This window comes from Netta rufina (genome assembly GCF_964035555.1).
Source record: "Netta rufina genome assembly, chromosome: 21".
Taxonomy (NCBI): domain Eukaryota; kingdom Metazoa; phylum Chordata; class Aves; order Anseriformes; family Anatidae; genus Netta; species Netta rufina.
The window spans coordinates 6,725,868-6,752,749 of record NC_140145.1 but is presented as its reverse complement, the minus strand read 5'-3'; the positions used below and the strand labels follow the sequence as shown (position 1 = coordinate 6,752,749).

The 26,882-nt window shown below is 42.0% G+C and overlaps 1 protein-coding gene across 1 annotated transcript; it reads left to right on the top strand.

Annotated features, from left to right (window-relative positions):
* Positions 1–518: 518 nt before the first annotated feature.
* PITPNA (phosphatidylinositol transfer protein alpha) lies at positions 519–25,510 on the top strand. The gene is made up of 11 exons (XM_084299670.1): positions 519–644; positions 5,766–5,796; positions 12,002–12,147; positions 12,715–12,814; positions 17,585–17,659; positions 18,028–18,111; positions 19,469–19,546; positions 20,478–20,588; positions 22,264–22,386; positions 23,013–23,082; positions 24,233–25,510. Exons 1-10 carry the CDS (start codon positions 625–627, stop codon positions 23,058–23,060), a joined length of 816 nt encoding a protein of 271 aa, XP_084155796.1. The 5' UTR covers positions 519–624; the 3' UTR covers positions 23,061–23,082; positions 24,233–25,510.
* Positions 25,511–26,882: the final 1,372 nt, after the last annotated feature.

The following is a 26,882-nucleotide window of genomic DNA, read 5'->3' as shown; positions in this document are numbered from 1 at the left end:
CTATTTTCCTGCCTTAAACAGAGGTCACGCACAGAGAGACCAAAACAGAACCCACGCTTTTATTTTTTTTTTATTATCATTTTAAGGTATCTTTAGCTATTTCACGTCATCTTCCACGCCAAGCGCACCTCACATCACCGAGGACTCGCCATAAACCTTAAAAAAAAAAAAAAAACAACAAGAAACAACACTCCTTGCATCATCCCTTAAATCTCCACATGAACATCACGTCATTTACCAACCCCTCATTACACAAAAAGAGCAGTTTGTAGAGGCCGAACCTCAATAATTAAAAAAAAAAAGGGGGGGGGGGGGGGGGCGGGAAGCGCTGAGGCGGGAAACCTCCCCCCCCCCCTTACCCCCCCCTCCACCAAGCCCGCAACGGCCTCCCGCGAGGCGTGCGCGCGCGCCGCCCGCGCGCCGCCGTGACGCAGCCGTTGCCCCGGCAACGCCCCGCCCCCTGCTCCCGCCGCCCCGCTCCCCCCCCCCTCCCCTCCCGGTTCTCTCCCCCCCCCCCCCTTTCTCCCTCCCTCCTCTTTTCCTTTCCCCTCCCCTCCCCTCCCCGTCCCGGTGCGGCGCGGAGCGGCCGGGAGGCGCCCGGTACCGTGAGCGGGAGGCGCCGCCATGGTGCTCATCAAGGAATAGTGAGTGCGGGCAGCTCCTTCTTTCTCTCTCCCCCCCCCCCTCCCCCACCTTTTCCTTTGCTTCTGGCTTCTGAGAGAGCGGCGGGGTTCGGTTGTGGGGTGGGGGGGGGGGAGGGAGAAAAATAATAATAATTAAAAAAATAAAAATAAAAGGCCCGGTGCCGGTGTGGGAGGGAAGGACGGGCGCGGGGGGCGCTGTGTGAAGGTCACGGAGGCGGCCGTGAGGTGAAGGAGCCCCCCCCCCCCCCCCCCAGCCTCGCCGGGAACCGGAGGCCACAAGCGGGGCCCGGCCTCCCGGTGCTGCTCCCCCGGGCCCGGCGGCGCCTCACGGTGTGTGTGGGGGGGGCGGTTTGGGGCCTGCTGTTGTGTCCCCCCCCGTCTCTTTTTGGCCTTCCCTTCAGCACCGGCTGGGGCCGGGTGTCCCCCACCCGGGGGTGCCCTCCTGGGCCGGGAGAGGGGCTGCCAGGGCAGGGGGTTGGGGTTTTCCTCACAGGGACGCGATGTCGGGGATCCTGCCCCCATCTAAATGACAAGCTGGGTGTTTTATCGCCCTCGTCCTTTCCTTTAGCCGTGTGGTTTCTAGCTAGGAACTCAACGAGGACTTCAGCGTGGCGGAGAGCTCCGAAATAACGTCTGGGTGCGCAGCCCTCACCTTGGAGTTGGGCGCCGTTGCTGCGGTTGTTCTGGTGGAAGGCAGGCTGCAGGCAGGCCGGCGGATCCGTCCCAGCTGCGTGGAACTATTAGTCACAGCGCTGTGCCCAAGCCTTTTGTTCGGCGCCTTTCTGCCTGCTAACGTGGTGTGCTCTTTTGGACCGGTGCACTTTGGTTAGGTGGCTTGGAGCTGGGCGCACCGCTGCACGGCTCTGCCGGCAGCTCTCAAGGCTCGGATGTTCAGTTTACATTTGGCTTTCCTAAGTGCATCCTGGCCTTTTAAACTTCTTCTGACTGGTAGAAAACACTTTTTTCCCCCCCCCTCTTCTTTTATGGAGGGATTGCTCTGATCCCAATGACAAAATGGGTTTTCAGGTCTTCTTTCAGACACATTTACCTACATGACAGTGTCCTCCTTGTAGCAGTTGCTTTGTCAGATCGTGGATGCGCTTTGGATCTAAGTATTAAAACTCTGAGGAAGGTTGTGCTGATCCTTGTAGTTGTCTTTAAGCTTGAATAACTTCCCCCCCCAATCTTTAAACCCGTGCTATTTTTATCCAACAATAGGGGTGTAGAATTTAAGAGCTGGTCACTGTAACACAGAGGCACTGTTACCTTCTGTAGTGCTAAACTGGACAGCAAACAGAAGCACGGGCTGAGCACTTAGTTTCAGATGCATGAAAAGCTAATTAATTTGTTCTTCTATAACATCTATTTCATTGAGATTCCCCTATTAATTTAGTTGGTTAATGTACTTTGCTTCTTACAGCACCTGTCTGGTTTATTTCTATTCAAATTCATGTATGTTTCCTGCTTCTACTTTCCAGTGTGTTGCCCTGTACTGCAGTGAATCTCACTTGCCAGTGAGTTATGCTACCTATAGAGCATCACGTAAAGATGGGAATGTCGGTACTTTAAATTGTCAGACTTCTGAGTTTAAAGTCTATTTTGATAAGGATCACTTCCAAAAATCATTTTTCTTGTTACTATCATTTGCCTCACCAAATCAGTATACCTACTGGTCTTACATGCTGCTCCTTCCTAAAAGAAAATGCGGAGTAGACATTAAGACTGAAGGTTAAAAGAGCAGAATTACTGAATTTCTGTCTTTTTACGGGCTTCCATGTCTTTTTTTTCAGAAGGGTTGGCAAACCTTTTGAGTCTTGTTAGCTATATTGTCCTGTTCCTTTTCTCTCCTCTGTCTTTCTGTTAAGATGTCCTCACATGGCTCTAAGGACAGTCAAGGTTGCCACTGCCCATTAAAAACTTGTGCATTGACTTTGGATTTCTTGGGATTCCCAACTGGCTCCAACAGTTGCACATTTGGAATTGTGTCGCTGTTGGTTTCGGTATTAATCATCCTCGACGTTTATGTAAAAGTCGCCCATCTTGCACGCTGTTGGGGAACTCTTGTGTTCTAGGAAGCAGTTATTTAAAGCGTATGGAAACAACTTCTTTTGGCGTGACCTGGATAGTCAAAAGCATTCTGTTGCCTGTGTTTAGTTCTGGTTGCCCCAGCACTGGAGTCAGGTACCTCGCTGCCTGCCTGCCGCTGTAGGTGGCAGAAATACAGGCGAGCTGTGTGCCATCTGAGCAGATTGTTCTTCCACCGCTGTGACCCCTCGTCACATCCGCCCTACTAAATCAAGTGGGTATTATTATGTGCTCCGTAGGTATTTTAGGAGATATTACAGATATAGAGCAATATAACAAAAAGCCTGTATCACATCTTTTATTCTCAGACAATCTGCATCATCTGTCTTTCTCTGTGCAGCTTCTTTCACTGGTGATTATGCAGTGATAGCTTTAAAGTTATCCATACTCTGGATAAGCTGCATGGTTGGGTTTTGTGCATGGGTGAGAGGGTTGTTGCGTTTTGGTTTTGGTTTTCTTTGTCTCTTTGGTTGGTTTCAGCTGCAAAGTTTCTAAATGCTGGTTAAGATCTTGCATGCTCTCCCTATTTTGATTTAAACTGCATCGGAAGACCTTGAGGAGAATCTGAGTATAGAGAGTCGCTTCCCTTTCCTGTGAAGTGACGATAATGACACTGACCTTCTCTGCAGCTGTACTTCCCTTTGCTGTCATTCGAGGCATATTTTAATCTAGGAGGAATCTTAAATGTTCTTTACCATTTTCAGGCCTTTGATGTGGCAGGCAACCACATCATATAATTTCATGTCTTTTGGTCAAGTTCTGTCCCAAAGTTAGGTGTCTTTGTTCCTCTTGCTGCTCCTGGGAGGCTTTTCCTCTGGATGCTCTTGAGTAGTTTTCCCTCCTCCTTCTTTATTGCTTGATGGCCTATGTTAGTCATCCCCCGCGTTCTTTGTTTGCTAGGCTAAACAAATTGTAAACTATTTAACTTCTGTGTTTGTTTCTCCGTTCATGCACATCAAGTTATAAGGTAATATTCAGATCTAGTGGCTTCCAGTTTCTTAAATAGAATTTCATTAGCTTACGTTAATCTTTTTATGCTACGTTTTCTAAAGACCATTTTTGCACTCTATTCCAAAGCCAACGTTTCTTCCCTGTTACTTGGTTTTTCATCTTTACTTATTTATCATCCTGTCCCTCTTTTTGTTCTACTGTAGTTTTATCCAGTTAACTAAGTTAATACCGTATTTGATGAGGTGGTCTGCATGTGGAGAACCATTCTCCATTTTTTTTTACTCCTCCCTGTGTACAGAATACCATACTGAATTGGACTAAAGGTCCTCTTCCATCTTGCTTTCTAGCAGATATTTTTAGGAAACAATATATAAATAGGGAGTAGAATGATTGTTCTTCAGTGTATCCTTCCAGTAAGTGGTATATGAACTTCCATGAATTGATCAAAACCCATTTTCAAATTGCCTCTCGTGTTTGGCAAGGAATGCCATAACTTAAATACGCATGATGTAACCAAGTACCCTTGATTGGTTTAAAATCTGCTACCTAATGATTGTTATTGCATCCTGGGTTGTTCTGTTGTAAGACAACAGTCATTGTGCCTGCCCCATTCATTCTTCAGCACCATTCATACTCTATAACAACCTGCCATACCTTCCCCCTTCCGCTGTCCTTTCTTCCACCGTGAAAAACCGAGTTAACTACATCTCAGGTAATCTTTTTTGCCCTCCTTTTGTTCAGTGTCCTCATTGAGGTGAGGCAACTGGAACTATTTGTGTGCCGCATTCAAGGTGCTGATGCACAAGAGATCGCAGTGGCGTAGCCGTCATTTATTTTTTTTGTGTAAATATTGTGTTCCAATTTTTGCTGTTTTATTTATTTCTGAACTGGCACTGAACTGATGTTTTCAGATGTTTTTCTGTAACAGCACCAAGGTTTATGTTGGTGATAGCTAGTCTAGGGCTTGTTACCCTGTGTGTTTGGAGAAAATGAGTTCTTATAATGCATTATTCGGCTTCTGTTGATGCTGAACTTCATCTGCAGTTCTCAGTAGCTTTTTCTGCAGTTCTTTGCAGCCAGCATAAAGCATTGCTGTCATAAATAATATTGCATAATCTGTAAACTTTTGTCTCTCTTACAGTTTGTTCTTGTGGTATCTGGCTGGTAACATTCCTCTAGTGTAGGAGAAAGCTTCAGTTTTCACCAGTAGTGCTTTTCTGAAGATCAGTTCAGCCATAATAAGGACTTTCTTCTTATCCCATTATAACCGCATTTGTTTGAGACTCGTTATGAAAGAAATGGGATTTCTTCTACCCACAGAAACTCTGTCCATTTCATATCTGTGTATTGCTCTGGTTTCCTGTTTCAACATCACCCTTACTGAAAGCAGAAGTTGAACACAAATCTAGTTTTGGAGAAACACATAATATTTCGAAGTGCCTTAACATGCACGCATCTTTCTCAGCTTTAAATTCAGGTTTATTCTTGTCTTTTCAAAAAAATCTCTGGTCTAGAGAGCAAAAACTGCCAAAGTCACAGTCAGTTGGTTCGGCGAGGCATTCAGGAAACCACAAATGACTCATGTATGGAAATGGCAACACCTTCTTTTGCAGTCAGCGCTGAGGAAGCCTTCCATATACTTCTCTCTTTAGTGCTGCTTCCTATGGGATGGGATGTATAAACAAGTCTTGCAGTGACTTGTAACTATGACAAATCGGCACCAAGTTGTTGAAGCACATAGCAACGCTCCGTACCAACTTGACGGGAAATAAGATGTGACTATTGAAAGGATGTAGTGAGAAGGAACATGCAACTATTTTGATTCTGTGTGGGTTTGTAGGGTGGCAAGATATTACCACTAGTTTTGGTACAGGATTGCAATTACGCTATATCATGTACAGATTCTCCTTCAGGCTATTACATAAGGAGTCTTGGAAGTAAAGAGTAAGTGCTAGGAACGCTAGGGCTAAAGGGATGCTGGAGAGATGGGGGAGAGGAGAGCTGAGCAGTCCTCGCTGGGAGGAGTGTGCCATCTCGGTGTTGCAGCTGCGTTTGTTAACTTTCCATTTCTGTGTTCTCTTTCAGCCGCGTTATCCTGCCCGTGTCTGTGGAGGAGGTAAGTCCTTTTCTTGTTGCTTCCTTTCTTTAGGACTGTAAATAAACTTGTGATCAAAGCAATTTGAACAAAAACTGGAAAATGCAAGAGACAGATATAGCTGTCTCTGGGACCTGTGTGTGTTCTTACTCTTTCACAGTCGCTTTGGCCAAACAATTTCATTCCTTTAAGCCTGAGGGTACTGATACTCTCTCCTATAAAGTACTTTCAGATCTGTTGATAACAAGTGTTGACTTGTCAGACTGTTCTAAAGTGTAGTTTCCTTTTGATTAATACCATTGTTCTTTTTTTATTCTTTCTTTTTTTGACATGAAGAGGAAGTTTTAATACAAATTTAAATTGCCCTGTGTTTTCCTAGAACTCCTTTCTTGCTCTTTGTCCGCGAGTGTAAAGCAATTTCTTGTTTTGTGAGGGTGGTAGAGCAAAGGAAAGATTGTATATCTACGTCTTAACGCTTTTTAAGACTATCTTATCTAGATCTTGCAGAAAGAAAGCTTTCTTGTTCTGTAGGTAAAGCTCTAATCAAAAGGAGAAATGTAGTTTATAAAGGAGGTGGTGATTTGTGTCACCAAACTGGCCACGGAGTAGCTGTGCAGTGTGAGCTGATTCCTGTTCTTGTCTCTGGGAGTTGCAGCTTACCTTTCCTTCCTCCCTTTTTTGTCACTGCTTCCCTTTGTGCAGTGAGCACCACTCCTGTAGAGTCTATAAATATATCTTTCCCCCCCTTTTTTTTTTTTTTTTTTTTTTTTTGAATTTTCGTACTGGCAATGTAGATGAGAAATTGAAATGGTAAAGGAAGAGCTGTAATAACAGAACTCAGTTTTGTTTCCCCTGATTATAGCAGCTACTGTGGCACAGAGAGTGGTAAGATGCATCATGGCAGTGCTCTTTTAAGCATATTCCTTTGATAATGCCGGACTCTGTTCAGAGAACACGCTTTGGAACTTGGTGTAGAGTATTTCTGCAGCCAGGAGGCTGGCTAGTAGAAAGGAAAACAATATCTAAGCTGAGTTCCTCGTTCCTGTGGACCAGTCTGCTGTAACACGCATCACACACCGATGGCAATCTAATCTTCTCACCAAAGAGTGGTTTCATGTCTACGTGCTGTCTTGGTGCAGGAATGCGGCTGTTAATACCTGATGTCTGTTCCTTGCTCCTTAGCTGTAGCTTATACGCTTTCTGCATGAATCTGTTTCAAGCAATTTTAGCAGAATTTTGACTACAGTGTTACGAGTAGGTGTATTTGGATCTTTTAGGATGCCTGAACGCTACTTGTGTGAGGAAGTTTTTGACAAAGAAGGGACTAACACGATAAACGTTAGTGTGTCAGCAAGGGATGCAAACTTGCAAATGACAGAGGAAGTGTTTGAAAAAGCAGCAGGTAAATGGTAAGGTGCTCCAGAGCTCAGGAAATGGAAGACTTTAGCCTAAACAGCAGCAGCCCTAGCTTACAGGGGTATGCCTCTAAGTATTGAGCTGTGTAAATAGAAAGCCAACGCATCAGTCTACAGATTGTTTCTTTGAGGGGGTTAGATTGGATGGAACCCAGCACAGGATTTTTCCGAGTTCTGTGATACCAGGATTAAACTTCATCCAGTTAAAGCGAGTCCTCTGCTATGCTCTTTTCCCTCCCTGACTGGCTGTTCAGTGCCAGGCATGTTTTCAGCCTTGCGTGTAGGCTGCCTGGGTGGAAAGTTGAGGTTTCAGGCAGTACATAAACCTGTTAATCTCTAGCAACCTCCTTGTCTGAGGATGCCCTGGGGTTGTCTGTTTAAGACAATGTATTCCTTTCCTCTGGATCCAAGGAGTTCCGGAGAGTTGAGTAACCTAGTGAGAAGGCTGTAAAGTGAAGTGCAAATAAACAACATTAGAAGAGAAGGAATACAAATGCTGGAGAGATCACCTTAAAGTGCTTGGATGTGGAAGGACTGCAAACTTGACCAAACCCGATTTCTCCCCAGACTTGTATATTTGTTCCCATGTTCCCTGCATGATGCGCTTTTTCAAGGACAGGATGTTCTTATGTGACTTGCAGGCTAGGTTTCAGGAAACAGTTCCCTAAGCAGAAAGAGTTCTTATATCCACTTGTCTTTGCTTATACACTTCCGTGATATTGTAGCTTTAAAGGCATGCTTAAGAAGAAAGGTCATCCTTCCACTCAGTAGGAAAATAACTACTACTTTGGGTTTGTGTATCATTTTATCCTCCTGCCTCTGCAGAGATGCTGATGCATCTGTGCATCACTTGGTCACTGCACTGTTGTCTGTACAAAACAGCTGCTACAACTTCATTGCTTTCAAGGATTTCCTTGCTCACGAAACTCTAACAGGGCTCTGGAGACTTGACGTAGCTCTTCGCTGTGTAGTTGCTCATTAAGCATCTCTGACTAGGAAGAGGACTTCTGGTTTCACCGTAATATCTTAGGAATTTTCAGTTGAAACACTGAAAAGTTCTGTCCTGAAAGACTGAAAAGTTCAGTCCTTCAGCATGCAAATTGTTTCTGAAGGTATGGTGCCAGTGCATAAGAGACTGAAAACAGTTGCCTCTTTGAGGCATTGTAAGAGGGCTGAGGCAGTCTTCTGTGTTGTCCTGAGATGTGCCAGGGGTTCTCTGCTCAGTCCCCTCACCCCTGACAAGTGCAGCTTAACAATGAGTAAGGAATTCAAGAGAAAAACAGTGATCTGGAAGGTAGTGGGGAGACGTTACTTAGTAAATTTGGAGCTCAACACCAAACAGTTAGCCAAGTAACTGCTAAGATGGGAACAAACAGTGGAGGAAAGGCCCTGGTGATGACTAAAACTTGAAGGCTGGGATGTAGGAGTTAGACCACAGCAAACTGTCTCCTGCTGGGAAACTCTGCCAAAATCTGGTCCTGCTTAAGTGCAGGCTGTGAGCTGCACCCCTGTGTTGTTTTATCCATTCTTACACTACAGGGAGCAAAAAAGTTAAATACCTTGTTGTCTCTTAGGTCTAAACTTTACTCCTGTGCTCTCTGACCAACATCACGTTGCACAGTGCCAACTTTGAGAGCGTGGTCTTGAGCTGCTGTGTGGGTGTCTCACCAGCTGCCACTTTGAAATGCTGGTATGGATTAGAGCTGTGTGTACACACTCTGTGCTGCCTCTTTGTTCCTCTCACATGGGAAGGAGCTTGCCAAACACAAAAGGCTCTTATTTATTAATTGCGATCAAAGCCGCTTTCAGGAAAGTAACTGTTCTTGAAGGTGGCTACGTTGGGATCAGGCCTTCTGAAGGAAATTAGGTGTAATGAAGGTATGCTGTCCTGTTGTATAAGAGGGGTGACTCCCCCAGGAGATAAGGTTTTTGGGAGCTCTCACAGCTTCAAGGATAGGCCTGTCTGACACTCTGGACTTCAAGGAGCCATAATCCATTTCCCTGTGAACTTTCACAGGCAGATGCTATGGGATTTGTTCATTGGGACAGTTTCATCTGGACCTTTTCCTCTTTTATCAATGTGATTAACGGATCAGAAATAACAGCAAAGATTAAATGTTGAAGATGCCAAACCAAAGGGCTTATCCTCTTAGTGTCTGAACTTTGACCTACGTGTTTAAAAGGGAGAAGGAATGAATGAGAGACTGTTAGTAAGAGGAATTAGTTTGTACCCCTGGAGACCTGTCCTGAGACCTGCTGCAAAGCAGTCAAGGCCAGTCTGCCCCTCTAGTGCTGTTGTTGCCAAACTCTTACTTATGTTCTGTTCTGTACGAGCGTACGTGGGGCTTTCACTCTACTAAATCAACTCGCTTCTAAGGTTTCACAACTCTCATGTTTTGCTCTTCTGGCGGAAGGCGAGTGTTCTGTTTTGTTTGGGGCATCTGTGGGGAGTCATAAGGAAAGCAATGTGGCGTTTGAAATGTCAGAAGGCAGAGTTGCACCGCAGTCCAAAATCCAGACTGAAACCCAATCTGCTGGTGACAGCGTAGGAACTGTCCAGCCAAGAGAGGGGTGCTTCTTTTACCTGGGCCAGGACCTTCTGGACACGTCCAGCAGAGTTTTGCTCTTAGCTAGGAGGAGGTGCCCTGTGGATTGCTTTTGCTATAGATAGCTTTTATTAGGTGGGTGGGTGGCTTCCCTCTCTCCCAGCTGACTACCTGCTGGACTTGCTGTGCCTCTGTGGTGAACTTGAGGCTGTACAGAGCACTTGGTTAAGTCTCTCTGGTGCGCTTTTTGCCCTGCCCCAGATTAATTGAGGCCAGGACAGCTGGCCTTGTACTTTTGGCGTATCATCTACTCTAATCAGTGCTAAAAATGCAGGCTTTGTTACCTTCAGATGGTGCGCAACACTGCAGAACTTGGGTTCTGTTTTGGTTTTGGGTGCTCTGACAACAAAATACAACCACTGTAGAAGTCTTCCTTCAATGCCGAAGATGTGCCAGCCTAGTGAAGTATTTCTGGGTTGTCAGCTCTGAACAGTTTTCCAGCTCTCAGCACTTTTCCAGCCCGGGTTTCCATGTAAGGAGTGTTAAGTGCTATTCCTGATTCTGGTGTGCAGCCCTGTGCTGGAGAGCAGGAGGAAGGCCTAAAGCAGCATTCCGTTCCTTTGTAGCTGTTTTCAGGTTTGGTTTGTTTTTTTTAGTCACTGCACTTCTGATGTCTAACTCTTTTTGGATTACCCTTTCAGACAGCCTCTCTGTAGTGCCTTTGGCTACGGTTGTTGTGGTCACTTTCATTTCTAGACACTGTTGTACTTGGTTATGTTTTGAACACTTCCTTTTGGCTTTAACTTTAATCTCAGACCTTGTCTGCTCACCTAACTTTTTTTCAAAGAGGTCTGCATGATTTTTTTTTTCATTTCATTGTGTTTCTTTTGACCACTGCGTCCTCTTTTTTTTAGCTAGAAGCATTAATGTATTGGTCTTTGCATCTTCTACAGATGAGAGAATGTTTTCCTTATTTTCCTCTTTCCTTTCCTGTGAAACATTGGGATGCTTCTTATGAAAGAGATTGTCTAGCATAAAGTAGTTTGAGTGATTCCTGAGAATTAATACTGCCAAGAGAGTATCTTTAAGAGACTTAAAAATGATCTTAAAGGTAAGAATTTGACTGTATGTTGAAACCCTGTGCTCTCCCTGTTAGTGGTGGCTCATGGCTAACAGGAAGTATGACAGAAAAACAACCAACCAACCAAACAAACAAAACTTAAAGATAGTAGGAAAAATGATAGGGGGTGCAGTGGCAGCAAGGACCAGGTGGTCATCTATGACACTAGTTGATTCAGTTACTTCATTAGATAACCAAACCCATTGTGAGAACTTTATATGAAGTAAAACATCCTTTGGGGTTGGAATAAAGACTGTTGAGAAGGGAGATAAGGCGTGATTGTGGACACCCTCACAGAACAGGTTTTGAACTAGATTCAGAAGGGAAATGGATGCTCAGTGAAGAGAAATGACTTGATGTGATTATAATATCAATTTTGGCGAGAGAGGTTTAAGGGTGATAGTATAGGTCATAAAGGCCAAGAAAAGTAATTTCTCTATATTCAGCTTTAGAGTCAGCAGCATTTCATTGGAAAGCTTGCTGGTGCAAATAACCCCTTAACTTCAAGCTTCCTAACTTAGTTATTTTGAATTGCACTTGGGAGATCCTCAACTCTGCTGGGCTTCTAAGCTGTGCACATCTAAGAGATTATGTTTTAGAGCAGTTAAATTAGGTGGTACAAGTGCCCATTATCTTCGGTCTCTCTTCTTCAGTTCTCTACCTTCCCTCGTACTCTGCATTTTGTCAAAACACTTGGAAAAAAGAAGTGGAATTCTTTGGGATTCTTCTGGATAAATTGACGTGTTCATTAATTTAGGCCTGGCAGTGTGTTACCCTCCATTTGACGTGAACAATTGGTACACCTGTGTGCCAAGAGTGGAAACAAAGCATGGATTTTACTACTGTATGCCTTGAGGGCTACTGGATTTTCTTTAAATGTTTTCCTTCCTTGCGCTCTTTTCATCCATTTTAATTTTTCTTGAATTTGTGGTGGTTTTGAGCTTGAGATTTAAGGGGTAAAGGTAACTGTTATTGGCAGCACTTTTCTCCTAACTACCACTCTAGCTTTTTATACCAAAATGAAATTAAATGACCTACTTATCTGCACACACAAGTGGATGTCCTTTTGCCTGTTGGCTTCTTCTGATTATTATAAATTGTGCTAAATTATAGCTATCACAATAATGTGTCTTTAACTTCTTTAGTATCAAGTGGGACAGCTGTACTCCGTGGCAGAAGCCAGTAAAAATGAAACTGGTGGAGGTGAAGGAGTGGAAGTCCTGGTGAACGAACCCTACGAAAGAGATGGAGAGCGTGGGCAGTACACACACAAGATCTACCACTTACAGAGGTATGTGAGACATCTTATTCTCAGAGGCAGGCAGGGTTAAAAGGTGAGGGGAACTGGAGGAAGACGGAATGGGATTGCAGCTACTCTGTAAATCACAAGTTATGTAAGGGCTGAAGGAGATGGAGGTAAGATGGAGCATAAGAGCAGCAGGCACGTGATACAGCTGGAAGGGAGCATCACTGAACACCCACCTGCTCCTGTAGGTGTGGCTCTTGTCCCAAGAAAGTCTGGCTCTGTGTTTTTCAAAGCAAATATAATTCCGTTACCTGGTATTTGACTGAAGATCAAAAGGCTTCCTACACTTCAACCTGTGTTCAGCCTCTGTATTTTTTTTCTCTTTTTTTCACTCTCTTTTGTTATGTAAAGAAGGTTGATTAGACTGTCCAATTCATCAGTCTCTGGAAGTCCATAATAGTGCGGTGAGGAGAACCCCACCAGTTCCACCACTGTGCAGGTTTCTAGGGTCTTTATTTCAGGCGATGTTCTGCCTGTCTTGGTGTCTCTGCCAGAACTCTTCTTACATGTAATTCTCATCAATACTTTTCTTCCTATTTCCAAATTCTGCAGCAAAGTGCCAACGTTTGTGAGGATGCTGGCACCTGAAGGAGCTCTGAATATACATGAGAAAGCATGGAATGCTTATCCCTACTGCAGAACTGGTGAGTGTGTGGGTAAAGGGCTGTGGACTGCTGGCTTTTTGGTCTCTCTTTGTGGTTTGGTGGGTTGGATGGGAGAAGGAAAGAGGAAAGCAGTAGAGGAATTGTTTCAGCTTTTAGTTTTCTATTCTCTAAGCCCTTCCTGTGGTCAGGAAAAGCAAAATATAGGGCTGCCGAGTTGAAAGAAATATCCTTTCCTGATGTGCTGCTAATGAATGGCAGTGTGTGTCCTGTCAGTTCAGTATTGGAAAAGAACAGACCAAGAAAGAGATGTCAGTTCTCCTGAAGGAACAGCTGTGCAACGCTAGTGAAATGGATGGATGAGGAACGCTTTTTTATGTACTCCAGCGCAGCATAGGCTGGTGGGAAAACAAATGGAAGGTGCAAAGGGGGAAGAGGGGAGACCTTGGTTGTCTTTTTTTAGTGCAGTTGGATGTGAGCAAGTGTTATGTGGTTCATACTTGCTCAGTTGTGGGATCTAAGTTTAGTGAAGGTTGAATTGCCAATGCTACAGTTGCTTTTGGGATGGAGGCTTGACACAGACACCCAAATATCATACAACAAGTGTGAAGTGAATCCGTTTGTAAACTGGGGAGGCCCTGGTAGCTGTGCAAAGTGGTGAAATAGTGTCAAACCCATTTGGAGTGTTTAATGTCTTATTTACTCACTGAAGCTATCAGCCACAATCTTTCACAACTACTGTTTTTCAGGTCTGTGTTGCTGTACGTAGGCCCTGCAACTTTGATTTTGCCTCCATACTTGTGTCGTATTTTTATCTGTCTTTTTTGTTTGTATCTTTGAAGGACACATTTTCTGCTATTTGGCAGAGGTACAATTGCTATGGGAACTGTAAACTTAAAAATTCCAACTGTTCTTGAAACTCAGTATAGAAAGATGTATTTTTCAGCCACATAAGAGAATTTTAAATGAAGTGTTTTAAAAGAAAGAAAAAGCTTTGCAGTGGGGGAGGATAACATTACTTCAGTATGTGAAATTACCTACAGCAATGTAGTGGAATGGATGTTGCAAATACAAAGTTCAGTTACTGCCATCAACTGCAGAGTAAGTTTTTAATGTCACATAATTCCATATGTTGAAGCAAAGTTATTTACAAGCCAGCTGTCTCACTTTTATGCAGTTTTCTTACTGCATATTACTGAACTTAACTAGTAAGTGTCTAATTTATTTCCATACTAAGTACACTGAACTGGTTTAAACTCAAACAGGTCTTTTATTAATTCTTTAAATTGCGGAAACAGATCTAATTTGGCTCCAGTAGTTTTTGTTAGACATAACTTCTGGCTATATCCTCTTCCTCTTCATCTCCACCAATTTCTGAAATAAAGGTATGGAGTTAGTGTGTTTTCTCACTCCTAGCTGCTTATTCTTCAATTATATGCTGCTAAAATTATTCTTACGTGGAAAAAATGTCATACCAAAATGAAATACAAGACTTCCCAGCCCAGTGGACAAAAACTTCAGGTTTTGGTATGCTAGAAATGATGGCATATCAAATGAATAAATAAATAAAAAAACACACTTAACTATAATAAACACCCATGTAATATGAGAGAGAAAGTGCATTGTTGTGGGGGTTGGAGCAGAAGGCAGTTTTTATGCGGAGGCTGAAAAATCTGTTTAGAGAATCTGCCAGCTTGACATGAATCAAGAAGAGCTCAGAAATGTTGCCGAAACCTTCACTTGCTAGTACTGGGCAGGAGGGAAGAACCCATGTGTGTGCTGTAGGCTGCCTTTGGCATTATCATTTTACTCTGAGATGTGTTCAGGTGTTTAGGTCGTAGACTTGGATGGCCTTGTGTGAATCTTTGCGCAACACAAAATGCCACGCTGGCTCACAGCAGTTGGCATGGCTTTCAGTCTGCTCACTAGACTTTGAAACTTAAGAGACGGGGATGCATTAAGAGCTAAACCTGGTTTGGCTGTGTAGGAATTAGTGGTCCTTCTGCCTGTACCCTCCTGTACTGAGGTAGTATTAGTGTGCTGCTCTCTGGAGCACTGCTTACTTGCATGTTTGCCATTACGTAGAGCCTTTAGAGTTTTAATAAAACCATAGTTTCCATTAATTGTGCATTCTAGTATTTATTTTTATTTTTATTTTCTAATATACAAGATGGTCATCCTTACATTTTGCTATACAGGCTCTGAAAAGCTCAATTATTACTTTACTATGCATATTATATAATGTTACCAAACCAGTGCTGTAGATTGAGGAAGCTTCGATGTCTGTCTTATAATTCCCTGCAGTTCTGCACGCTGTTTGTGCTGTAGTGAGTAGTTTTTATGTACTTTATATGGAAGCCTTGCTTTGCTCCTTTGTGAGAGTGAACTGTAAAATGAGATTGTTGTTGTAGACATTTATAACTTCTACAGTAAAAATGAAGTGAGGACTGCCTGATAGTTATAACCGTGGGATGGTGCCAAGGAGAACAGTCTTCGTGGTTCTTTCCTGCAGTCCGACTTAGATATTAATGTCACTTAAATGCTTTTCAGAAAAGCAATTTGGTATGTGTTCCACTCTTCTGGGTGTCAGCATGAGGTGCCTGTGGCCAAATGTCAAGAAATTGAAAAGTTATTACTGCAGCTGAAATGTGTAGGAGTTGCTGTTATGGCACCTCAAGTTCAGGCCCTAATTTGTAGCAAGCTGAGGATCTAAGTTTTAATGGATACCTCTAAAGAGATTAGTTTGTTTGCTCTACAAATGAGAAATCTTCACTATAGATGAGAAACTAGGAAGGTGAATGAACCTGTTCTAAAGCAGCTGCTAATTATGGTGCATAGTCATGGAAAAGCAGCTTGTCACGGGAAGGTGGGAAGGCTCTGGCTTATAATTACTGCTGCTTTATTCAGTATTTCATGTGGACTAGCAGGAACTAAACTCTTTCTTGCAGAAAGGAATTAAGTGTTCTTTGAGATGAAATTCAGCCTTTTTAAAAATTAGCCTCAGCTCTGCTTGCTTATTCTCTCCCCCTGCCCCAATACGTCAATCTAAATAATTAGCCCTCTGTAAAATGCAGTTTTCAAAGTGCTGGGTTTTTAGAGCAGCCCAAGGCCCAGCCATAGGCAATTAAGAGAGTTAGATGTGTATGATAAGTGATAATGGATGGTACTGTCTGCAGGATGTTGGGTTGGAAAATCACAAGTTGTAATGGTATCTTTAGAAACAAAATTACTTTTTAGTAAAGCCCTCATGTTAGACTTCAGAACACACCAGAAAAGTTCAACTCTAGCTTCCAGACATCATTATTTGTAGAGTAGCATTGCTAATGTACTCGGATGGCTTGGGTAGAACAGATGCTGACTGTTAAAGGATCTTCAATTTCTTTTCTGTGTTGAATAATTGAGCCTTACTATCCAGGGAGTTTAGTTACCATGAGCAGTAGAGATGCGGAGGGTCTGGTTACTGCATGCAGGAGTGATGAGGTCTGCACTGGCCTGAAATCCAGCATGCGTTCGCCTCAGAACTGTGGAGACGTTTCTTATCTGCAAGCTGAGAAAGGATTGGTAAAATGCTGTCGGCTGAATAAACTTATTCCATCTTCTCATCCAGCTGGCTGGAGTCCAGAGAGCAGAAGTGGCAGTACATAATTAATTGCTGCTCCTCTGGGTTTCTTCAAGTCTGAGAATTTCCAGAGGAGAAGGGGGCGAAGTTAGCTAATTTTTATGGGCTTCTGGTTTTGTTTTTTTCTTCAGTAGTATCAGCAGCTCCCTGGGAAGCTGAAGCTGTCCCTGTTTCACTGATAGTGGGAGGGGGGTGATGGATGCTGTGTGTTTTTTTCACTAAAGTATTGTATCTCTTCCTTTTCATGTATTGATTTCTTGGACCAGTTATTACAGTAAGTATTATTTTTTCCTGACGATCCATAGAAGCATGTATAATGTCTGAAATGAAGCATTCTGGGTTTAAGAAGCTCTTTAGCTTGTGCTAAGGGCACTTTAGCTTTTGTTGTGGTAAGATCATGTAGATAAAACCCCCTTAACATCTGTGGCATATCCACAAACACTTTATTTATAACCATGGACAGGGATCTTTCTTTACTGCAGTAATGCTCAGCTTTACACATGGGAATGTCCCATTGCCCAAATAAACTGTTTGAAAGAAAGCTAGCTCGTAACATTACGTCCCTCTGAGTAATGTGTCTTCTGAATTTGATATTTCCTTTTTTACATGCTGAGTGTTTCACTGGCCTGTATTTTTGTTTCTGCTCCCTTGGGGGAGGATAGGGTTACTTTTGGAAGTCGTTTTCTACTCACAGTAATTATGAGAAATGGAAAGTTTTTTGCTTGCTTGGCAGAACTGTGCTTCGTGTCCCTTCCCTTCCCAGTGTCAAAAAGCTCTCAACACATCAGTTTAATATTGTTGTTCGTTTGAAGAGCACTCAGTGCTAGAACAATATCCTCTTTGAAAAGGCAATTTCTGCCTAGTTAACATGTTACCCCTTCTAAACTATTTAGAGTGGCAGACATTCTCCTTTAAAGAAAATGCTACAAATATATAGGGGGAAAACTCCAAACGTTTCACTAAAACAACGGAACTTACGTTTTTTTTCACTGAAGAGCTTGTGATTTATTTGATCTTATGTATTTGTTGATCAAACAACTTTTCTAAAAACAAGATGTGTTTACAGCTAAATATGGCATTCCCGAAGTCAAACCCCAGTCAAGTTTTAACACTTTGAGTTGTCTTTCCCACTGCTTATGTACCTAATAATCAGGCAAGTTAAATATCCGAAGAATAACAAGAAGCTTTATTTTTATGACAGAATGAATATATGAAGGATGACTTCCTGATCAAAATCGAAACCTGGCATAAATCAGATCTTGGAACACAAGAAAATGTAAGTACTTGTGTCATGTATTTTATTCATCTCTTTAATGTCACAATGCTGCTTTCCTTGCTAGCTTAGAGAGTTGCTGTGCAGAACTGTCTGTTTGCAGTGTTCCTGGATTTGAAGTGCTTCTTGTACTAGTAAGGCAGGGACTCCCAGCCATTGGCTTCTCTTATATGTTGAATAAAATTGTCCCCAACCACTTGTTCTGTGTGAACACCTTTGCTTCTTTAAAAGATCTTACATTGTGTCTACACTATGGTGTGTTCTCTGGGTGTGAGCAGTGGGTCTGTGTATCTCCGTCTGGTTTTTACTGTCTTAGAATGGGAGTGTTCTCTATTTGAATCAATTACATTGGGCTTGTACTTTCACTGCAGGTTCATAAACTGGAGCCAGATGTATGGAAGAACGTAGAAGCTATTTATATAGACATTGCTGACCGGACTCAAGTACTTCCCAAGGTAGGGTAGGTGGGTAAGAGCTCCCTAGTTTGGGAGGCCTTGTGCTAAGAGAGGGATGATGTATGAACTTTGTTCACAGAGATGGTTGTAGGTAACAGGACAAGTAAGAGGAAGGAAAAAGGAGGACAGGCATTCCTTAAAAGTGTTTAAGCAAGCTAGAGCAAGAGCACTTTTGAAAGCGTTGTCAAGATTCTGTAAAATGTGTTGCTCAGCCTTATGGTATATGTGACAGTGTATTATGCGTAGCTTTACAGCACTCTGGCTGTTTATAATGCATGAATAACAAGAAATGGTGCTGCATTTCCCATGCTGCATCTTGTTTAAATTGCCTCTCTTTTTGAAACTGACCCATGGCTTCAAGCTGGTATCTTTTGAAATCATGTAGCAAGCTAAGTAGAAGCTAAGGGATGTTTGTGTACTCTACTTAAAAACAAACAAACAAAATCTATATAAAAATGGAATATTGTTTGAGTTTCCCTACTTTGTATTTCTGATCAAGTTCAACTACGGCTAACTTACCTCTTTGCAAACTTGACCTTGGGCATGAAGACAGATCTAGTATTTATTTTAGCTTTTCTTCCAATAAAGATGAATTGGTAGGACATGAGTGGCATCTGATTTCTAATAGATTAGGCAGGTGCTAAGGTATACCTGCAAATACAAATTGCTCTGAATTAAGTGCTGTCAGAGAGCAAGCAGAATTCACCTGGAGCAGAAGTCTTCCAAGGAAGATTCTACTGGTTTATCACTTCTGGCATTGAACTGATGATGATCTGAGTTTGCTCCCATTTTCATTGAAATGGGGGTAGAGGTAGAGTACACCCCCTGGTCTTAATCCAGTGTAGATGAAGGGGATGCTGCAAATTGTTTGCTATGTGATAGGAGGCATAACTAATGCCTCCTTCTTTTTGGTGATAGTTTTGAGTTTGATTGTGCTTGTCATCTAGTGTGCTATATATGAGCATCATACTTATATGGTGCTGTGAAAAATACTAGATACCACAGCTCCAGAGAGCATGGCTATTTTCTGCAGCAGCTATCAAAGAACAAATGGTCACAGGAAACCTATAAGGAGAGTTTACCGATCTTCTGATAGTGTTACCCCAAAGGAGTCCTTACAAAGGTCATATTGGTTTGTTACAACTTCTTCATATAGATCTAGGACACAGCAGAGGGGGGGGAGAAATATGTTTCCTTGAAGAGTGCGTGACCTAATGTTGAAGTTTGAATACAGTAGCTCTTGAGAAAGCAGTTAGAGGTTAGTCTTTGCCGACCAGAAAAATACATCTTGTGTGACAGTAAGCAGCTGCGTAAGAGTAGGATAATATGTATTTAATCTTGTGTGCCTATCCAATAGGATTACAAGGCAGAAGAAGATCCAGCAAAATTTAAATCTGTCAAGACTGGACGTGGACCTCTGGGTCCCAACTGGAAGGTATGTTTTGACTTCAGGATCCATATCAGTTTGTGTGACTGAAGTATAGATACTGGGGCTTGGGGCCACAGATATGTTTGTAACACATCTAGATTGACTTGGATGCAGAAAAGCAGAACTCAGCTGATGATCTGTTCTCAAGTTAAAGGAAATGGAAGAGTGTGGTACGCAGAGATAGAATGAGTTCTAAGAAATTGCCAGAGCTGTCTGGTGTTCGGTCCAAGAGCTCACCCAAGAGAATTCAAGGATGAAAATGCTGAGTTATGAGCAGCAGTGTTTAACCTTTCACTTAAATCCTTGGAATCTGAAAACTCTAGATGGGAAAATATGATACCAGTCTTTAAGAGGGACTTTGGATTGGATCTGGGAAGCTGCAAGTGTGCAAGTCTCATCTCTAGTAGGCAAACATAGTAGTAGCTGTGGCAGATATGTTCTGCTTGGGAAGAGTGTATATGGCTTCTGTAACAAAAAGTCTGCTTTACCAACCTTGACGAGTTTTTTAAAGGCTCAATGATTTTATGGATTACCCAGCTGATACAATCTGCGTGGATTTCCAAAAGGTTTTAGATAAGGACATTATCAAAAGACTTTTAAAGGAAACTAAGTAGCTGCATCATAATGGTGAAGATCCTGAAACACACGCATTTAATGGAGAAAAAATGGTGATCAGAGGAAAGGATGTAGTGGTCCATTCTCAAAACGGAGGGAGGTCCACCTGTGGAGGTAACCAGGGTTTACTTTCATCATGCTCTTAGATACCCTGGAAAAGAGGTGAGCAAAGATGTGACAAAACTTATTAATAAAAGATAGTCAAGGTGTAATTATGCAAGACGATTGTGAGGAATTGTAGAAAGATGGTTATGACTGAAGGAGCTGCTTTCCTGGAAACATTTGACCCAAGTCCTGAGTGAGTATCTTTGTATCTTTGCAGAAGGAGCTGGGGAAACAGACAGAATGTCCATACATGTGTGCTTACAAACTGGTAACAGTCAAGTTCAAGTGGTGGGGTCTGCAAAATAAGGTTGAGAACTTTATACAGAAGGTAAGTGAGCTGTTTGTGGGAGGGAGATGTGGAAATGAGGTGTGTTTTTGCTATTACACCTCAACTCATTCTTAGTGTATCCTGCATGGAGATACTAATTTGAAACCCAGTCATGTTACCTCAGGTGATATTGCGAAGGGTTATGCCCAGTATACTGCATGCAGTCACTTAAAGCTGGATTCAATTTGTTGCTAATCCAAGAATAGGACTCGTTTGTAATTAGGTGAATTGGTTATTCAGCTGTTGCAGGTTTTTACTCTAATGTATGCAGGTAAAACATCTCAGTTTTACTTTGGTTAATACGTCGGCTTGAGCATTGCAGTTGATTGGTAGTTAATTTGTGAGTGATTAAATGTTGCATATATGCTAGGGATATTTTGCTCAGTGGCAAGACAGATGTTTTTGTGGGGAGAGTTACAGCTTCAGTTATCTGATCTTAATCAGCTGAGGATCTTTCTGGCGAGTCCTAGAGCTCTAGACATCTTTTGCTTTTCTCAGTCTGCTGCTTGAAGAACCTGTTTTTTTTGTTGTTGTTGTTGTTGTTGTTGTTTTAAATGCAGATGGCTGGAAAATTAAAATATGAATAATTGGTATCCTGAAAAGAGCTTTTTCTGTGGCAGAGTTTGTAACCCATAAACTGCAGCAGAATGCTAGACATGGGTGTTAGAATGTGCAGTTTTCTAAGCAGCATCATGCTCAGAAAATGTCTATGACTTCAGTTCATAGCGATTCCTCAGCAGTTAATATTGATAAATTATAGCACTGCTTCTGCAAAAGCCAGACTGCTGATACAATCTAAAGAGAACTCTGAGAGGGAATGACCATGCTGTTGCAAGATTTCTAATATCTGTAACAAAAGCCCTGAACAAAGCAGTGTCTTGAATCCCTTTCTCTCCGCGAGTGTCTCTTCAGCTGCACATTGGCTTCAAAGTAGTTAAGCTGTCTTTGATGAGACCAAGTTATCAGATGTGAGACCATAATTGGTAAAACTGAAATGTCCTTCCCTAATGAGAACTTTCCAAGAGCCATTATATACTTGTGTCTAATAACGATCTTGTCTAGTTTATCTCCTGTAAAAGGGGAATAAATTGCTCCTAACTTGGAGGATTTTGTGCACATTACTTACCTCTGCTGAAAGGTTTTCAGCTGTGGAAAACAAATTTTGGATTATTTTTCCGTAGGTTGCTGTGAAGGGGAAAGGCAAAGTGGGTGCATGTCAACCCTAACCTCTTTTTTTTTTTTTTTTTTTTTTTTGCAAGTCAAGGATTACTTAAAAATATTTTATTCTGTTTCCTTTTTTTGTGCTCCTTCAGGCCAACTATCTTCTAAGTAAACCAAACCTAGAGTGCTTTATTCAATCAGAGCAATACCCTCAAATCAATGGAAATGACTAAAGCATTCACTAATTCTTTCAATGCACTGTTCCGTCTGCTGCCTAGGCTTGGAAAAATAGTGTTTCTCTCAGGATTCAAGGCTTTAGGTATTCTGTTAAAATAAAAAAAATTAAAAATATCTAGCTCCAGTCTTCAATTATCTTGGCTATATAGAAAGGTAGGTTAGGGAGCTGGTTCTTCAGTGTACATATCTCTGGAAGTTGTTATGATTTGGTTAGATAACTTACTAATTATGCTGTGAATAAACTTGCTTGTGTGTTTTATTCCTACTCCTTTTGCAGCAAGAAAAGCGTCTCTTTACAAACTTCCATCGGCAGCTCTTTTGCTGGCTTGATAAGTGGGTTGATCTGACTATGGAGGACATTCGTAGGATGGAGGAGGAGACGAAGAAACAGCTGGATGAGGTCAGTGGAAAAGCAGGGCAGGTGTGGGTTGTGTGAGAAACTGTTTCTATCCAGTACAGCAGAGAGGAAAAGACTGCTGCATTGTCATAGCATAGTGTGTATTGTCCTCCTGCTATTTAGGTCATGCTGCTTGGGCTTTGAATGATTGGCTATGACTCAATTGTGCTGGCATCTCCTTCTAATCATTATGGACTTTTTCTTGTATTCGTTATTGAGCCAATAAACATAGTGACCCGCAGGTAATGAGGGTGTGAGTGTCAGTGATTCATTTATCACTTTAATACCTTCTTTTAGGTTTTACCTAAATCCAAATGGTGCAATCTTTAATGAGTACAATGTTCCATGATTTGTGTCCTGCACTGCCCCCTTCCCTTCTTTCAAGCCTCAAGGTATTTCGTTATAGTTTCATGTAGATTCTGCCCTCTGGATAGTGATTCCAGATCCCTTGCAGATGTTCAGCTTAAGAGAAAATAGTGCCTAGATGTGCATATTCACAAAAACTGTTTTGTGATGCTAAGATATAAACAGTCTTACATAAAGTAGGGTAGCTTAACATGTTCCACACTGGTAAATTTTGAGATAACATCATGTGAGAATGAATATTTGAATAGTGTTTCCTCTTTCAGATGAGAGAAAAGGATCCAGTGAAAGGAATGTCAGCTGCAGATGACTAACATGACTTCTTCCTTGTGCACTGTAGGTATCGAGAGTGTTTTACAAAACTCCATATTGCTCTATTTAGGGGAAAAAAATGCATAAGAAAGCTTATGGTGGTCAGATGTGTGGGACTGATTGTTTTGATAATAAACCTGTTTCCTTGACAGGTTGACAAGTGAATTTACTCTTTTTTTTTTTTTTTTCAGAATTATTCTAAATGAATGCTTGAGTGATGAACATATGAAACAAGTGTTACAACATTTTGTAGATTTACTGATGTTATTTTTACTGTAATGCATATGTACTTTCCATGACCTGCAGAGAAACTTTTGTCAATCCAGGAAGAATAAGTTGGGCCTGCAAATACTTGGAATACATTCAGAAATTGCAAATACATTTGGAATGTATTTCTGGCATTGTTTGCTAACGGTATTTACTAATGGGCCAAGGCCTGGAGCAACACTTGCATGTTGCAAGGGAAGAAGAAGCAATGACCATTTTTAATTTTTTGACTTATTTTTCAAGTATTTCATTGCGGATGATAACACAGAAGCAGTGCTTAGAGTGTTGAATCTTAATCTGTTAAGGAACAGAAGTATTAGGGAAGAAAGGGAAGAAGACAGGATTTGCCCCTTTATGTAGAGAAGAGAAGCCCGAGTTACCGGCTGCATTTCTAGAACAGTAAAATGCCATCCTAGTTTTCCTTGGAAAGGACAGGGTGGGGAAGAACCACAGTCTTTACCAGAGTGGGACTGTTAGCCTCTGCTTGTGCTCTGTTACCTGCTGATTATTTGGTGGTAAGTGGGGAGCACAAGGAGATGTATGTATGCCATCCTTCTAAAATCCGCTAGGTATATTTTAATCTTTTAGTGTAACTTTAACCTTTTTTGTTTCTTCTTCTTTCCTGTTTATTCTAGTTCTTAGAGAAGGGATTTGGTGATCTACTCAACTGTACTTTAGCCTCTAGACTTGTTAGATTACTCAAGTTGAAATGTTTGCCAGCTTCAGGCTGTATTGGAAATTCTGCTCTGAATTGGTGCTGAAATATGGTGCAGTGGTTTATTGCCATTGTCTGAACCGGTGACAGTGTCTCACATTTGCTTTATGAAGGTTCAGTTTGACACTTCTTGTGGGACGCTTCACTTCCACAGTGGTTCTAAAATGTTTTCCTGTTGTCTCTTTACTTCAGTTTGCAAGACAGTCATCAGGAAGGCCTGGGGAATCCACACTCTTGACTGACGGACCATCTCTGGATCAAGCCTTTCTATATCCAATCGGCAGGCGATTTTAAATCTCCCATAGCTAATTCTAGATGCCCTTTAATATTGTGAGCAAATAGACCGTCTGGTACTAAGCACTCCAATGTTAGCACGTATATGAAGGAGGTAGCTCCTTGGAAACGTGTGACTTAGAGATCGCTGTATTTACGACTCCTCCCTCCTTTTTTTCATTGTGTTCAGACCAATTTCCATGTGGCCCTGTTTGATTTCCAAGTGACATTTTTAGCTAAAATAGTCTTGTGATGTGGTGACTTAGATTATTATTTTTTTTATTATTATTATTTTCCAACTGGGATAAACTGCCACCTTTGTTCCTGCTCAGCCCTTCACCATTCTTTGAATGTCTATTTGAAGAGGGAAACTGTCAGCATTTTAGAGTGCAAAATTGTTCCATAAAACTATACGCTCTGACCCTTGCTCCCAGGGTAACAAATTTAATGGCATGTAATCTGAATACATAATCAGGAGTAGCCAGATAGAGTTCTTGGTCTGCGATGAATATATCGTGATACGTGGCTTCTGCACGGCATTACTTTGTTCTGTCTTAGCACACAAGAATTAAAGACTGATCAGAAGCTGCACGCGGCATCCCCATGCTAGGGCCTTCAGCACGTAACTGTTGAATTTCAATTTAGTGGTACATGGTCTCTTTGGCCCATGTAGCTATGTTGTCCTTCAGCTGTGTGTGTCAGTCTTACAAAATCATTCTGAAAAGTTGCTTGACATATGTTGCAACTTCCTGGTTCTTTATTTACTAAGATTTCTCGTAACATACAAAACTGAAATTCTTTTGACTAATAATACTTGCCCTGGACAAATTGGAATAGCAAAAAGCTGGTGTACAAGTAAAGTCTTGGTATCTGATCACATTCAGGTGCCTGGGTCGGTGGTTCTGCTCAGCAATAATACTCTTCCCATTGCAAGACAGACTAAAATATCTCCCTTCGTGCTGTAGAAAAGCAATTCATTAGAGACCTGTATTTTTCTGGGTTATCTGTTGGTTATTATAAATTGCAAAGGATACCGTTAAAAGTTATGAAGAGCTCTGAGTATTCAGTGAACTCAAGTACTTACTGTAACTATCCGTATGTTGATATCAGCTTTAGACAATCAAATAACCAGAACAGAATCAAAGAAATGCTGCTTTATTAAATACATATGAGAAAACATGAATTTCTTTGCTTATGTGTAAGGCCCAATATTTGATTTTATTTATTTATTTTCCCAGTAGTAATCACTTCCACTTCTGTATTTGGTGGCACTAACATGAAATACTGAATGCCAAACAGAGACAGGGGCGTATTGCTGCTTTTGAGGAGTCTTTTTGGCATTCTGTAGTACATCTGACTCCTTCAGCCCTTCACATTCCTGCAAGCAGGAAATCCTGAAATGCCCCTGTGCCGTGCTGAACAAGTATGTGCTGGGGTCTCAACTGTTTTCAGTGTGAGACAAGATGACACGTGTTCTGGAGGGAGAGGATGGCTTTTGGTTTCTGGGGAGGGGGCAGTTTATCCCTTTATTTTTAGTTTGTTATTTTGCCTTACTCATGTCTAAGTGCAATAAGCTCTGAATTGTACCAGTAACTCTGGCAGGCTCTTCTCAGTGACCTCAGATGGTTTTGCGGGGTGGGGAGGGATGAGGGATTTTTAGCAATCTCACCAAACAGAAGTAAAACAAATGTAATGTAAAATAGGTGAAGATACTAAATTTTAATCTGCAAGGATATTTGGGACCAGGATGTTTTATGGCATCTTCTATAGCTGTTCAAGAAGTATTCTAGGAGTAGAGGCCCCACTTAATAGTTCCTTCAGTTTAAAGCATTTTTGACTAAGAATTTATGCACTGACTTTTGTTCGTGTTTGTTGATTACGTGTTGAGGGATTCTTACACTTGAGGACAACCTGAGAATACACAGCACACTTGTTCTTTAAATTTGTGTTACCCAAGAGGCTTTCTATCTGATGACACTAATCGCTGTGGAAGCAGATTGTAACATTCCACCCTGCAATCCTTTTTTGATCCTCTGATTTCAGAGAAAGAGCTTTTACACAAAGCTTTCCTGATTAGTGGAAAAACTGGCAAAAAAATAAAAAAATTAAAAAAGCAGGAACTCCATTCTGAATACTCCCACACCCAACCCTCCTTGTCCTTCTTTCCTTCTACTGTAACCCGAAGTGAAAGCATCCCTCAGCCTCGGGATAGACAAACCCTATAAGGACTTTCCCGTCTCGACGTTTGGTTCCTGCTAGTGAGTGTAGCGAAGATCACGCAGCATTACCCCTGTTGTATCTTTCAGTGGCTTTGGCAAGAACCCCAGGCCCTGCTGCATCCCCCAGGGCTTATCACAGAGCTCGTTGTCTGTCCCAAGGCACCCTTGGGCCCTGACCCTCTCCCCGACCCACAGCTTGTGGTTCAGGTGCTCGGGGACAGGACCCTCTTGCCCCCCACGCTGCACCCCTCTGGGTTCATCCCCGCTGGGCCTCCCCCCCACGTTCTGATCGGTTCATCGTGCTCTTTTTTTTTTTTTTTTTTTTTTTTTTCTTCCTTTGGCGACACACT